The 15,284-nt window shown below is 47.0% G+C and overlaps 1 protein-coding gene across 9 annotated transcripts in view; it reads right to left on the bottom strand.

Annotated features, from left to right (window-relative positions):
- Positions 1-15,284, bottom strand: part of PHTF2 (putative homeodomain transcription factor 2) — a 156,877-nt gene that overhangs the window by 92,656 nt on the left and 48,937 nt on the right. For all 9 annotated transcript variants that reach the window (XM_038396671.1, XM_043497647.1, XM_043497639.1 and 6 more), the window contains one exon: positions 10,518-10,574. In XM_038396671.1, coding sequence (XP_038252599.1) covers positions 10,518-10,574 — 57 coding nt within the window. The remainder of the gene's footprint in view (positions 1-10,517; positions 10,575-15,284) is intronic.

Genomic DNA, 15,284 nt, shown 5'->3' with positions numbered 1-15,284 from the left:
TGGGAGCTGATAATCTAGGCCTGAAGTGAGCAACTGACACTGACCTTGTCACCCATAGTGTGCCCAATACTTCCAAGGTGTATAGTTGAAAAGGGCCAAGCAGGGGGACGCTAGGGAGGAAAAAAACGATTATCTACCTTTTTGTAACTGTTGCTCTTCATAGCTCAAAAAACTGGTAGGTAACTGTTTTTTCTTCTTCTTCTGCTTGTTCACGTCGATTCCATTCTAGGTGACTCACGAGTAGTATCTTTGAAGGTGGGCTTAGAGTTCACGGCTTTGCGACTTGTAACTCTGCTCTAGCCAGCATTATCCTGGAGGAGAACGTGTGGACGGACAACCAGGTGGCCGCCCTACAGATGTCTTTGATAGACACTTGGGCGAGGAAAGCTACCGAGGAGGCTTGCACCCTGGTTGAATGGGCAGTTATAATCGCCAGATGTGGCACCTTTGCCTGATCATGGCAGCAGTGAATGCAGGCAGTGATCCAAAAAGCAATTTTTTGAGCAGACACTGGACGACCTTCCAACCTGTTGGCCACTGTGACGAACAACTACACTGATTTGTGGAATGGCTTGGTCCTTTCAATGTAGAAGGCTAGCATCCTCCTGGCATCTAGGGAATTCCATCGACACTCCTCCAATTTATGTGGCTTTGGAAAAAAAAGACAGGCAAGTAAATGTCCTGGCCGGTATGAAATTGTGAGACCACCTTGGGCAGGAAAGGTGGGTGGGGCCACAGGTGGACCTTGTCTTTGTAGAAGCCCATGAAGGGAGGTTCCAAGGTAAGGGCCCTAATCTTAGAGGCCCGGTGGACGGATGTTATCACAACTAGGAACGTGACCTGACAGGACAGGACAGGACAGGACAGAAGAGAGAGGAGAAAGCCAGTGACTCAAAGGGGGATCCCGTGAGCCATGACAGCACAAGATTCAGGGTCCCTGATGTGCAGGTAGAGGCACTTGAGGTCCTTGAGGAACAGTCATATCCTAGGCAAAAACTGATCTACCCTCAAGCAGTGGATGGAAGGCCAAAATAGTGGCCAAGTGGCTACAAGATGGATACCGTGTTGTACCCAGTAGTTCCATAGTCTGAGGGCTTCCTGGCAAGGGGCAGATTAAAGGGACAGGTCTTGGAGCTTGAGATGCAGAAGGTAGCCCAGGATTAACTGAAGCGAGGCCTGTTCAGACCAAATACCTTTATCCAAGGTCCAACAAGCGAACAGCTTCTACTTGGCCAGGAAGGTCGTTCTGGTGGAGGGCTTTCTGCTGCCAAAGAGAACCTGCTGGACATTGGCCAAACACTCCTGCTCCTCCGCATTTAACCATGCGGCAGCCAAGCTGTCAGGTGCAACACTGCCAAGGTCTGATGCAGAAGACTTCCGTGGTTCTGGGACAGCAGGTCTAGCCTGAGTGGCAGTTGTAACAGAGCAGCCACCAAGAGGTCCAGCAGCATGCTGAACCAGTGCCAGAGCGGCCAAGCTGGCGCTATGAGGATCACCTTCACTCTGTCTTGCTTGATTTTCATGAGAGCTCTGTGAATCAGCGGCACTAGAGGGAAGGCATAACAGAGCCCCTGACCACGGGAGCACAAAAGCATCTAAGAGGGAGCCTCGATTCCCCCAATCGAGCAGAAAATGTGGTGTTTGGAACTGACCACTTCCGGGAGGAGGGAACCACTCATGGCGAGACAAGAAGGGCCTCCTGAGGCAATCTGCCAAAGTGTTCCTGGCCCCGAGGAGGTGTGTGGCTACAAGATGGATACCGTGTTGTACCCAGTAGTTCCATAGCCTGAGGGCTTCCTGGCAAAGAGCAGATTATGTGGCTCCGCCCTGCTTGTTGATATAGAACACAACCACTGTATTGTCCATCAGGACATGGACTACCCAGCTTTTTAATGAGGCAGGAAGGCTTGGCAGGTAGGCAAACCACTCTGAGCTCCCTAACGTTGACGTGTAGTGAGTGATCATAACTCAACCAACAACATGGCGTGCTGAGATTGCCAAGGCGCGCTCCTTACCCCAGATCTGAGGCATCATAGATGAGGGTCACCTGCAGGGATGGAGCTGCAAAGGGACCTGCCTCCAACACAGATGCAGGATACCAGGTGAATGATGACAGTACGTGGTTCGGGATCCTGACCACCTGGCCCATGCTGTATCTGTTGGGGATGTAGACCGATGCCAGCCACACCTGTAGGGGCCTGAAGCGGAGCCACGTGTGCCAGACCACATAGGTGCAGGCTGCCATGTGATCTAGCAAGTGCAGGCATGTGTGAGCATTGGTAAGAGGGTGACTTACATGCACAAGAGAGTTCCATCATGGCTTGGAACTGAGCCTCAAGGACCGCACCAATGAACTCTATGCGTTGTACAAGGATTAAGGTAGACTTTTTCTAGTTCATTAACAGCCCCAGGTTGCGACAGGTGGAACAAGCCAGATCAAGATGCTGCTGCACCTGATCCCGGGACTGACCTTTTATTAGCCAGTCATCAAGGTACCGGTAAATTTGAACACCTTGGCATCTCAGGTAAGCGGCCACTGGGTTTATGCACTTCGTGAACACTCTTGGGGCTGACAAGAGACCGAAAGGCAATGCCATGAATTGGAAATGGCGCTGGCCCAGCATAAAATGAAGGAAATGCCTGTGCCCTGGGAAAATGGAAATGTGTGTCCTTCAGGTCAAGGGCGGCATACCAGTCTCCCAGATCTAGGGAGGGGATGATGGAGGCCAGGAAGACCATGCGCAACTTCAACTTTTTGTGAGACTTGTTGAGATGGCGCAGGTCCAAAATGGGTCTGAAGCCCCCTTTTGCTTTCGGGATTAGGAAATAGTGGGATTAGAACCCCTTTCCTTTCACGTCTCGAGGGACCTCCTCCACCGCCTCCAGGCGCAGGAGGTTCTCAACCTTTTGGATGAGGAGTTGCTCATAAGAAGGGTCCCTGAAGAAGTGGGGTGGAAGGGAGGGTCAGCCAGGAACTGCAGGGTGTAACCTGAGGATATTACTTTGGGCATCTAACAGTCTGAGGTCAACCATGACCAGGCCAACTGAAAGGGGTGAAGGCAGTGGAGGGGGGGGAAAAAAAAAAAAAAAAAAAAAAAAAAAAAGAGTAGGAGGATGGATCCTGGGAGGTGACTGGGGCATCGTCTTCAAGCACACCCTCAAATGACTGCTTCTGGCCTCCTTGATTCCTGGAAAGGTCAGGCTGAGCAGCTGCATGGGAAGATGATGGGTGTCGCTGCTTAGACCCTTTCTCCTATAGGTGCCCAGCTAGACAGTCCCCCCAGGACCTAGACTGTGGAATCAGAGGAGATGGAGAGTGGAATGGCTTCCTGGCCTGCTGAGGAGTATGGAGGCCCAAGGAGCGGAGAGTGGCACAGGAGTCTTTAAGGTCACGGAGTCTTAAGTCCGTGAGCTCAGAGAAGAGCCCTACACCCTCTAACAGGAGGTCCTGTATAGTGGACTGCATCTTCTGGGATAACCCAGAGGACCGCAACAGGAGCTGCACCTCATGGCCACCGCAGGTGACCACCCTGGCTGCTGAGTCAGTAGCATCTCAGGTCATTTGAAGGGCCCCCCTTGCCACTGCTGTGTCTTCGTACACTAAAGCGTCCTGGGCTCGGTCCTGCAAGAGGGCCTCCTTGAATTTGTTAAGGGAGTCCCACAGGTTAAAATTCTACCTGCCTAACAGGGCCTGGTGGTTATACACCCAAAATTGCAGGCTTGCTGTCGAATAAATCTTTCTGCCAAATAAATCCAGTCTCTTGGTGTCTTTATTTTTTGACATGCCACTGACTAGACTCTGCCTGTGCCTTTCATTAACAGCGGACGCAATCAGTGACGTCGCTGGAGGAAGTGTATACAGATATTCGAACCCTTTCGCAGGGACATCCTACTACTTTTCCACCTTTTGAGAAGTAGGCAGAATTGAAGAGGAGGTCTGCCACAGCGATTTGGCAATCTTAAGGACCCTCGGTTGGATGGGCAGCATGACGTGGGCTGGGGTGGAGGACGGTATAATGTTGAAGAGGTCATTGGACTCCTCTGCAACCTCCTCAATTTTTAAGTTCAAGTTGGTAGCCACCCTTTTAAGGGGGTCCTGATACTCCTTGAAGTCATCGGGGGGAGCTGCCCATTTGGGAGGGACCCATCACTGCTTTGTCTACAAATGACGAGTGAGTACCACCAGAGAGGGATGGGTTCCCCTTCCGTCTCCGGGGACGGCTCTTTAGGTGCTGGAGTCTGATACACTGCCCCCACATTGGATTTGGTACCATGTTCCAACTCCGGTGCCGGCGATAGTTTGTCCGAGGCAGCCAGGGAGAACTGGTGGTAATATGGGACCGGCATAATGGGAACGCCGCAAAGGTTCCAGTATGACCACTAAGTGGGCCACTGTCCCTGCTTCCATGCCATCACTGCAGATGCCACGCCGGCGGTGAATCACTCCTCCTTGACAAGGAGCTGAACTCCCAGTCCAAGTCCAACTATTGCCTTTCCAGCGACCGGGGCAAAGTTCTCAAGACTCGAGTCTGCCGACTGACCCTGGTGATGATCGGTGCCTGCCCGATGAACGGTACCGGGGGGATGGAGACTGGTGCTGCGACAGGGTGCGATCCCGCCCCAGTGGGGACTGACGTCTGGGAGACCGACTGTGTGAGGGTGAGCTGTGCTACGGCAATCTTTGACAGGAAGCTCACCAGTACTGGTAGTACAGGGACTGATGCCTCTACTCTGGTGTCCCATGTCTTGTAGGGGGAGAGCACAGCGCTGGGGACCTGGGTCTTCTGACCAGAGATGCAGTGCCAGAATCCTAGGCCCCAGAGATGAGGATCTATGCCTGTGGTCCGGGGACGAAGGGTGCTCCACTGCCCTATGGGACAGTCCCATGATCAGCTTGCCCTTAGGAGTTAGGGCTTTAGCCGAGTCTGGCGCCTGGTGCAGCGTCTGTGGCGCCTATCTGACAGCTTTCTCTTTAACCACTGGGGCCACTTCGGGCAACTAGGGCCCAAGGAGAAGCCAGGGTTGGAGGCGGATCCCTGGCCAGGCTGGCAGGGGTTCAACCTCAGTGGTACCCCCATGATACCTTGAGGCGGGCATATGTCCTGACATAGGTCCTTTGCCCAAGGCCCCTTTACCTTCCAGTGCCAGGGGGCTGCTCTTCTTTTGCTGCTTCTTCAGCGCAGGCGAGGGGGCACGGTGCCGGGCAGAGCCTGGTGCTGGCGGTGCGCTACACACCGATGCCAAGGTACTCGGTGTGGGATCTGAGCAGGAGGGCCCCAACACAGGAAGAAGCTCAGGCTCCATGAAGAGGACCCTCAAGCGACTATCCCACTTCTTTGAGGTTCTGGGGCGAAAGTTCTTACAGATTCTGCGCTTGTCCTTTCTATGGGATTCCCCTAAACAACTGTCATGGGGGGTCACTAATAGGCATCAGCCTGTTGCAGGACAAGCATGGTTTGAAGCCGGGAGAGCGGGGCATGTCCCACCCTATGGCAAAATCCCAGCTGGTACTCTAACTACCAACTAACTTAACGGCTAACTAGGAACCTACAAACTATATACAAAGACAACAGACAATGGGCTGTGAAGAACTGCTAACGCTCTTGCGATGCAAGACAAGGCACTCCGATCAACTGCCATGGGCGGTAAGAAGGAACTGAGTGTTTAGAGTTGGCAGCGTCTCATATGCCAAGGCATGAGTGCAGCACTCAAGTGGGCACTACAGCCGACTCTACAGATACCAATAAGGCAAAAATCTCTGCTCACTGTGCACATACACACACACCTAGAATGGAATCGACATGAGTGAGCACTTGAAGTAGTTCCTTTCTGCTACCTCTAAGAAACTGATGATCCAGTCCCAAAGGCTTATCCTTGGTCCTCTTCTCTTCTCCCTCTACATCTTCTCTTCAGGTAATCTCTTCTGCAAACAAATTCAAATTCTAACACTATGCTCACAACTCACAGATATACCTCTCTACTCCAGACCGCTCTCCTCCTGTCCAACCTAAAATCTCAGCCCATATCTCTGTCATCTCCATATGGATGTCTACCAACGTTTAGCTTGAGCTGATAGCTAATCAGCTATCAGAACTCCTAATCTTCCCTCCCACACCGTCCCCACTACCTCCTTTTTTGATCACTGGACAATACCACCATCCTGCTGTACTTAGGACTATAGCCTGGGTACCACCATCAACTTTGACCCCTCTTTAGGTCCTCACATTCAGGCTTTATCTAAATCTTGCTGATATTTTTTCTGCATAACATCTTTAACACAGGTTTCAGAGTAGCAGCCGTGTTAGTCTGTATTCTCAAAAAGAAAAGGAGTACTTGTGGCACCTTAGAGACTAACAAATTTATTAGAGCATAAGCTTTCGTGAGCTACAGCTCACTTCATCGGATGCATTTGGTGGAAAAAACAGAGAGTGTCTCTTAGGATGGATTAGGTAAGGGTTTATCTGAGGTATCAGAGATGGTTCTGAATTTGAATGAAACCCAGAAGGAATTCATTATGGCCCAGCAGAGTGATGTATTACTAAAAATACATCACTCTGCTGGGCCATAATGAATTCCTTCTGGGTTTCATTCAAATTCAGAACCATCTCTGATACCTCAGATAAACCCTTACCTAATCCATCCTAAGAGACACTCTCTGTTTTTTCCACCAAATGCATCCGATGAAGTGAGCTGTAGCTCACGAAAGCTTATGCTCTAATAAATTTGTTAGTCTCTAAGGTGCCACAAGTACTCCTTATCTTTAACACAGAGACTTTCCTATCCATCCACACAATTAAAACCCTCATCTAGGTTCATCACCTCACAATTTGATTACTTCAACCTCCTTTTCTCTGACCCAACAAATGCAGTCTTGCCCCACTCACATCCATTCAGAATGCTGCTAAAAAGATCATTTTCAGAGACTGTCACTTTGCCCATGCCACCCTTCTCTTTGAACCCCTCCACTGTCTCTTCACTTCTCTATTAAAAATAATGTAGCATGTATTCACTTTTAAGGCCCTTCACAGTCAATCCTCACCCTACATATCATCTTGTTAGTTATCAAGCTGTCAATTCTCTCCTCCAATTGGCCAACAAAGCCACCCTCCACTGCCCACTTGTTAAATTTTCAAATAAATATCTTCATGCTTTCTCCCATCCTGTTCTGCACCTTTGGAGTACACTCTCTGTAAATATACGTAAAGCTACCTCATTTATCCACCTTCAAATCCCTCTTCAATGGTTAGGCTGCTAGTGTGCAGAGACTACAGGTTTCAGAGTAGCAGCCGTGTTAGTCTGTATCCATAAAAAGAAAAGGAGTACTTGTGGCACCAGACTCGGCTAAGGCTCCAACTCCTAAGGGTGTTTTGTTAGTCTCTAAGGTGCCACAAGTGCTCTTTCTTTTTAGAGACTACTGGCTATCACTGAACAAATATTGTCTCATTGTTTACTTGGGACTCTTCCCCTCTGTCCATCCATCTGTTGTCTTATCTTACTCAGATTACGGTCCTTGTCCCGGGGTCTTATCTTTCTATGTTTGTATGACACCTAGCACAATGGGGTCCCGGTCCATGACATGGGCTCCTAAGAACTACCATAATACAGCTTTCCCAAGCTGAAGAACACAGAGATCTTGACCTTTGCAATCTACCCAGAGAAGCCTCTCACTGCTCTGGAGTCAGAAGAATAGGAGTATTCTTTAGGTAGAGGTGATGCAGTGCTGGTAGGGGCTCCAGGCAATCTACAAAGTCTATGCAGCACCATGAGAGTTGAGGGTACTGAAGCCAGTATCGCTGCCGGCATTGGGATGAGCACTGATGCTGCACTAAAGGAAATCTTGAGAACGCAAGTTCTTGCAAGAAGGAGGAGATCCACACAAATAGGTAGAGCAGATTCCTAGCTGCAAAATAAGCCTGTATAATCCCATTAATGTTGCAAATATATTTTAATTAATATTTTTAATAGCACAGAGTTAGAACTTGTTATATTGAAAATGACAAAATGCAACAACTCAAATATTTGAGAAATAAAATACTTGGCAACATTAACCTGGAAACTAACATTAGTGAATGCCCAGTCATGACACCACAGTTAGCCTGGCCAAGTTTCCAGAAAGGGACTAGGCCAAACATCAAAGCATCCAAAACTACTAGTTATTTTAGAAAGCCTTGGCCTTAAATTTCTTTTCATAAGGTTTAACTTTAGAAATAAAATGCAACAGAAAAGAAAAAAGAGTGTGAACAGAATTAAGCAATTAAGCAAGAATGCAAATGCATACTAAAGAACTTAGTTGCACATTTTCAGTTAACATTTACTGTAAACTAGAACTTAGTTTTAACACGGACACCTGAAAAATAATTGATCAATAATGAAAATTTTCCAGCTAAGGAGATATTTTATTTTCCTACATAAATTACTGCATTTGCATGTGTACGTATGTTCTTTTATAAGAGCAATAAAACAATGTAGGAGGGTAGGTCTGAGGTTGTGTAAAGCCCCAGCTACCTATTGTAATAAAAGCATGTTACCTGAAGTGTAACTATACTAAACTCTCACAATATAAATGTGATAGTGAACAGCATTATTTTAACCACTCATGTATAATTGCTTAATTATTGTAAAATAGGACTGCCCAAACAAGAGCTATCCCTGATATGCATGCAGAATGTTTTCAAAAGAACATAATGCATATGAAACAGATTATTTCAATTTCTTATTTATATGAGCGTTATACTACTGCAGAGGTAATTGTTGGTTTTCATTGAAATAACACTTCAATTAATAAATACTGTGCCCAATGTCTAGATTTGAGATTATAGGTAGTTATTGTGTTGAATGCTTCTGATGTCCCACCACTCCACCCACCCTTTTAATTTGAACACTCATCAGTCTGCATTAGACAATGTCTGTATAACACCCAGACATCCTCCCCACTGTAACTCAGAAGGACAAACTTGAAAGAAGACATTAGTATACAAGTTATTATTATTTTGCTACCTTTCTGAGGTCAACTAGTGATATTAACTGTAGAGCCCTGGTTGAAAGAGGTTTTTCAGAGCCATATATCTGTAACATATGGTTACACTATATATGTTGCCAAATCAAGAGAAGTTCCCATGTGAAAGGTGCTATAAAGCAGTGGTTCTAAACTATGGGTATGTGTGCTCCAGGGGGTACATCAACTCACCTAGATATTTGCCTAGTTTTACAACAGGCTATTTAAAAAGCACTAGCGGAGTCAGTACAAACTAAAATTTCATAGAGTGATTTGTTTATACTGCTCTATATACTATACCCAAGCAAGTAGTTTAAGTGAGGTGAAACCTGGGAGTACACAAGACAAATTAGACTCCTGAATGGGGTAAAGTAGTCTGGAAAGGTTGAGAGCCACTGCTATAAAGTATTACATTCTTACTCTCAATGGCTAAACCATTTAGTTCATAATTTAAAAACACCTATATGATGCAACAATTTAACTGAAGCACTGCTATCTGATTAGTATACAGTAATGTGCCACCTAAAATATATTTATATTTTCAAGCATGCTTCTCATTAAACAGATATAAAGATAGGAAACTTTCAGTAGAAAGCAATTATTTTGCAGAATGAAAGGGGAAAAACCAAGAAACAAAAAAAGAACCGTCTATAGTGAAGTCAGGGTCACAATACACAGTCCAGGTCAGTCTCAGATGTGTTAATGCAGCTGAATTTCCACTTAATAAAACATGCCTGAAGTGCATCAAAATCCCCTATTCATGTTCATCCTATTCATTTTACTGTCCAAGCACTAAAACCCAGTGAAATCTTAAACAATTTATATGTTATCCGAATTATTTGTGCTAAAATCAGTAACAGCTTTTAGCCCAGGCAATAGTAGCATATTTACCATATGCAGAATTTAAGAAAAAAAAAGTTGTATAATAAATTAATTTGTAAGGAAAAATTAGAACTACTTCATTTCTATAATCATGTAATATAATTATGCATGAATTCCATAAAATCATAATCTATTACAAAAGACTCCTACCAATTGTTATTTTTGCATAACAAGTCGGCAGCATCAAACACTGATGACATTCTGTTAGTCACCCCAAAACGCAGAATCAGTTAAGCATAGTAGCTTATGCATAGTAACAGAAAATCACCAACCCGAAGTACTTACCAGTCTAATAAACTGTACAAAACAATGACAGCATCAAAAAGGAGGCTATAAGGTGGTATAGAGTAACTAATTGAAAAGTAAAAAACAGCTCAAACAACTGACATTAGAATTCATACAAAGAAAATTGAAAGTTCTTGCCATGAAATGTGGATTGCTAGCGTTTTTTCAGTAATTAGGAAATAATATACAATAAACATACAAACTACTTACACTGGAATTCAGAACATTACTTTTTCATTGTAATAAGAATTTTATGAGTGTAAATCACCATAGTTATGTAATTTGAAATTTAAGATTAAGTTAGCCATAACCTCCACTATGAACAGAAAGAATTATTAAAATGTTAAAATATTACCTTGATTTCTCTTTGTTCAACAGATTTTTCCCATATTTGTTGATCATATGCCCCAATCTAAAAAGAGAACAAAAATATCTGAATTAAATTACGTTTAATGAAACATTATGCAACAAAAAACACAAATCTGTCTTCACAGAGGTAAGGTGCAGCATGAACACACAAACAATAGACCATCGTTTCCTTGAGCCTGCACCTTATGCTGTTGCACAATCCCACAGAGGGCAGACCCACCCCCAGACCTTCCTCATTCCTTCTTGAGGGACTCCACTATACAGGGAAAGGAGAGTGGGTCATGCAATGGGCACGTGCAACATCTCAAAGCATCACAGATACAGATCAGGTTAGTAACCATTTTTTCCTTCAAGAGATTGCACATCCATTCCACTTCAGGTGACTCACAAGCAATTCAATCCAGAGGTGATTTTGGAGACTAACTGAACAATGAATGAAGGATTACTCATCCAAATTTAGCATCATCTCTGGAATACTGAGATATAGCACAATGAGTTGTAAAAAATTATGTACCAATGACCAAGTTTATTCCTGGGGGAAATCTGTGCCAAAAATTAAAAATTCTGTGCACAATATTTTAAAATTCTGCAAATTTTATTTCTCAAAATAAAACTACATAATCACACCAATTTCAATTATTTAGGTATTTATTTCAAAATAGCTGTCAGCCAATATGTCTAACTATTGTGATAGACCCAGACCAGTTGGGTACAGCAGAGTAGTCTTATTGGGATCCGGGAAGTGGGCGGGCGAAGCCCGTCCACTGCTAAAGGATCCCCCTCAGCCTAAAAGGGGATCCACAGGACCTAGATGCCCAAAAAATTCAGGGGACAACTAATAAAATAACAGGGATAGGAGTGCGGTCAAAGGGTCAAACAAAGGGAACCGGACGGGGACACTGAGCAGAGAACCCTGGACAGCGCCCACTGCTCCTCAAAGGTGTCAAGAGAGTCAGAGGATGCCGCCCAGAGGAACTCTGCCCGGATACATGAACGGACCGAGGATCGGAAATAGGCCCCACAGTCACAGGAGACTCCATCGACCAACCTCCTCACTCTGGTCTTGTAGATGGCCATTTTAGCTAGGGTCAGGAGGAGGCTGACCAGGAGATCCCATGACTTTGTGGGGCCACGGATAGGGAGTGCATAAATGAGAAGGTGAGGGGAAAAGTGCAACCAAAATCGTAATGAAATATTGGTGAGGAGCCGGAATAGGGGCTGCAGCCTGGCACACTCCAGGTATACATGTGCCAGGGTATCCCTCACGCCGCAAAAGGGGCAAGTGTCTGGGATTGAAGTGAACGGCGCCAAGTACACGCCCGTGCTCACAGCTCCGTGAAGGAGCCGCCAACTGACATCCCCGGCGGGCCTTGGGACTAAGGTGGAATATAGGCTGGCCCACCGGGGATCCTCACCCTCCAAAGGTGGCAGGAGGTCCCGCCATTTTGTATCGGGGCGGGACACAAGGGTGCGGGTGTGAAGGGTGTGGAGCACGAGCATGTAGAGATGTTTTCTTGGCGTGGTTTGAAAGCAGACCGGCTGCATCTTGTGCAGTTGGCTTCTAGTGAAGGGGTCGGTTGGGTCCACAGGGCAGGGGTCCAATTAAAAGGTCCGGCGGGCCTGGGTACAGCAGAGTAGTAGAAGGCAGATATGCTGGCCACTGGATAAGGAGTTTTCTGTTCCCTGACTGACCAGAGCAGGGGCTGCTCCAGGCTAGGGTGGACACGACTCCAATTAGCCTGCAACAAGTCAGGTGAGGCTGTCAAGCTAATGAGAACACCTGATTCTAATCAAGACCTCTCTGATACTATAAAAGGGCTCACTTCAGTCAGGCCGAGGAGAGCAAGTGCGGCTGAAGGACTGGGTAATGAAGACACCCTCAAGCCGCTGGAAAGGGAGCCCTAAGGTAAGGGTGAAGGCGGCGTTAAGAGAGAGAAGTGGGGGAACTGTGAGGAAGTGGCCCAGGAAAGTGTAGCAACTCTGGCAGTGAAAGGTCAGCTGCCAACAGCTGCTGCCATTAGTGTCCCTGGGCCAGAACCCAGAGTAGAGGGAGGGCCCGGGTTCCCCCCAACCCGCCACTACAGAAACACCTCCTGGGAGAGGAAGACAGGCCCCTGTCAGGACAGGAGGCTAAACTGTTCCGGAATAAGCCCATAGGGACAACAGAGACTGGGAGTTCTTTCACCAGCCTCCTTGCTGGCTTATGATAAAAAGGGCTCAATAGACCGTACCCTTGCCCTGGAGAAAGAAGGGCTACATGGTGGGTCGCAGTGAACCTCTGAGGCTAGCATAAACCATGTGGAAGCGTGGGACCCAGGGGGACAAGGTCGGAGCTCTGCCACACTATACACACACACAAAAATTCCCACAGGAGTAGAGAGTTAAAGAAACCCCTATGACAACCCAATTCTTGTTTCTCTGCCCCTTTCCCTTCCCCCCCCCCACCCAAGCCAGGGGGCCATACACCCACAACCCCTCCTGACCGGGGTCCAGCCACGGAGCTCCCTTTGCCCTGATACCTGCACCCCCTCTCCCTCCAGAGTCCAGCCACGGCCCCCTTCAGCCCAGACAGCTGCCCTCCTACCCCTCAGAGCCCAGGGATATCCAAAGGGAGAAATAGCCTGATGCTGGGTCCCAGGCTTGCACGGAGTTTCTTGAGCGCTGCCCTCTCCTTCCCTCAGAGCGTGCGGGGAACGGCAGCTTCCTTCTCCTCCCCGACAGTGTCTTCTATGTGCGAGTTGGGTTTTGCCAGGTCCAGTGGCCCCTAGTGATGGCCAGAAGCACTGCAGTCCATTTCTGGGGGAGAAAGGAAATTCTGCATGCACTTTCATTTCTGCAAAATTCTGCATTGCGTAGTGGTGCAGAATTCTCCCAGGAGTACAAGTTACAGCTTTACAAATGTCTGGTATAAATACCTAAGCCCAAAAAAAAGCTATAGAAACTGTCTGAGGTCTTGTAGAGAGTGTGCTACTATGCTGCTGGGAGGGGGCACACTGGCAATGTCATAGCACAAACATATGCAGAATTAAATCCTCTGTGTCAAGACTGGAAGGCCTTTAAACCAGTCTGCAACAGTCACAAATAGCTGTGGTGAAGATCTAAAAGATCTGGTTCTGTCCAAGTAGAAAGCCAACATCCATCTAACACTGAAGGTGCGCAGTCTCTCCTCATCCTTATGAGAATTAGGAAAGAAAGTTGACAAGTATATGACTTCATTAAGGTGGAATTCTGGTACTACTTTAATTCTGGAGCAGCAAACAGAGGACAGGTGAACAGAGGGAGTTTGCCTGGGAACCATCTGAGAGGAGCATTGGGGGGGCTGTGTTGTGAGCTACTGAAGTGAATATACGAGTGTCTGTCTCCTGTGAATATTTGTTTGACTGGAGCTAGTTGCCGGGACTGTATGACCATGTGGTTATTTGTTTGAAAAGTGTGAATTGGGAGTACTTTGTTCTAGGTGGGCCCTGAGTGGTTGACTGGAGGGAAGACTTTGAGCCAGGCCAACTGCTTCAAGCCAGCAGCCTTATTAAAAATCCAGCCAGTTCAGAACCAAGTGAGCAGCGAACAGAGGACAGGCAAACAGAGGGTGTTTGCCCGGGAGGGGAGGGGGATTTCCCACACAGAGGAGTTTTTTTTTTTTTTTTGGCACGCTTATCAGGCTTCTGTGAGCAGTAAATACAACATCTGCAGAGGCTCTTAAAAGGAAGATATCACGGATAGTGAGCCATCAGATATTGTGACCTGCACAGGATGTGCCATGTTTGTCTTTCTCTCAGGAAGATAGAAGAGACTTAGTCTGTATGAAGTTCAAGCTGGTCTCCATATTGGAAGAGAAGGTTAAAGGACTAGAGACCCAACTATCAACTCGGCATTGCATCAAAGAAAATGAAGACTTTCTGGGCAGAAGTCAGCGTTTGGTACTGCAGGCACAACATGCTGAAGAATCAGAACATGCGATGCAGAACGGGAAAGAAAATTGGTAGCATGTGACCTTCAGAAGAAAGAAGAGAACCAATGTATCCCCAATGCAGACAGAGGTAAGAAACTGTTTTCAGGTTCTCTGCACAGGTACTACGGCGGAGAATGGTTTGGAAGAGTCATCTGAGGGAAGGGATCAGAAGGAGACTCCACTGAACAGAAGGGATGGGGGTTCCACGACCACCACTCATAAGGGGAGGAGACAGGTGGTGGTCGGGGACTCCCTCCTAAGGGGGACTGAGTCATCCATCTGCCGTCCAGACTGGGAGACTCTAAGTGTGCTGCTTGGCTGGAGCTAGAATTCAGGATGTGACCGAGTGTCTGCCGAGGCTGATCAAACCCTCGTACCACTACCTACTTCATGTGGGCACCCATTATATTGCCAAGAATGACCTTGAGCAGGTCACTGCAGCCTACGTAGCTCTGGGAAGAAGGATAGAGGAGTTTGAGGTGCAATTTGTGTTCTCATCCATCCTTCCTGTTGAAAGAAAAGGCCCAGGTAGGGACCATCAAATAGTGGAGGTAAATGTATGGTTGCGCAGGTGGTGTCAGAGAGGGGGCTCTGGATTCTTCAACAATGGGATGTTGTTCCAGGAAGGAGGATAGCTAGGACGAGATAGGATCCACCTAACTAAAAGAGGGAAAAGCATCCTCACAGGCAGGCTTGCTAACCTCACATCAAGGAGGGCATTAAACTAGGTACACTAGGGGATGGTGACCTAAGCCCAGCGGTAAGTGGGATACCAGGAGGAAACACAAGGAGGAGGGTGCAATG

The sequence above is a fragment of the Dermochelys coriacea genome, chromosome 1, assembly GCF_009764565.3.
Source record: "Dermochelys coriacea isolate rDerCor1 chromosome 1, rDerCor1.pri.v4, whole genome shotgun sequence".
Taxonomy (NCBI): domain Eukaryota; kingdom Metazoa; phylum Chordata; order Testudines; family Dermochelyidae; genus Dermochelys; species Dermochelys coriacea.
The sequence above is the reverse complement of the archived record's forward strand: the minus strand, read 5'-3'. Positions and strand labels throughout refer to the sequence as shown.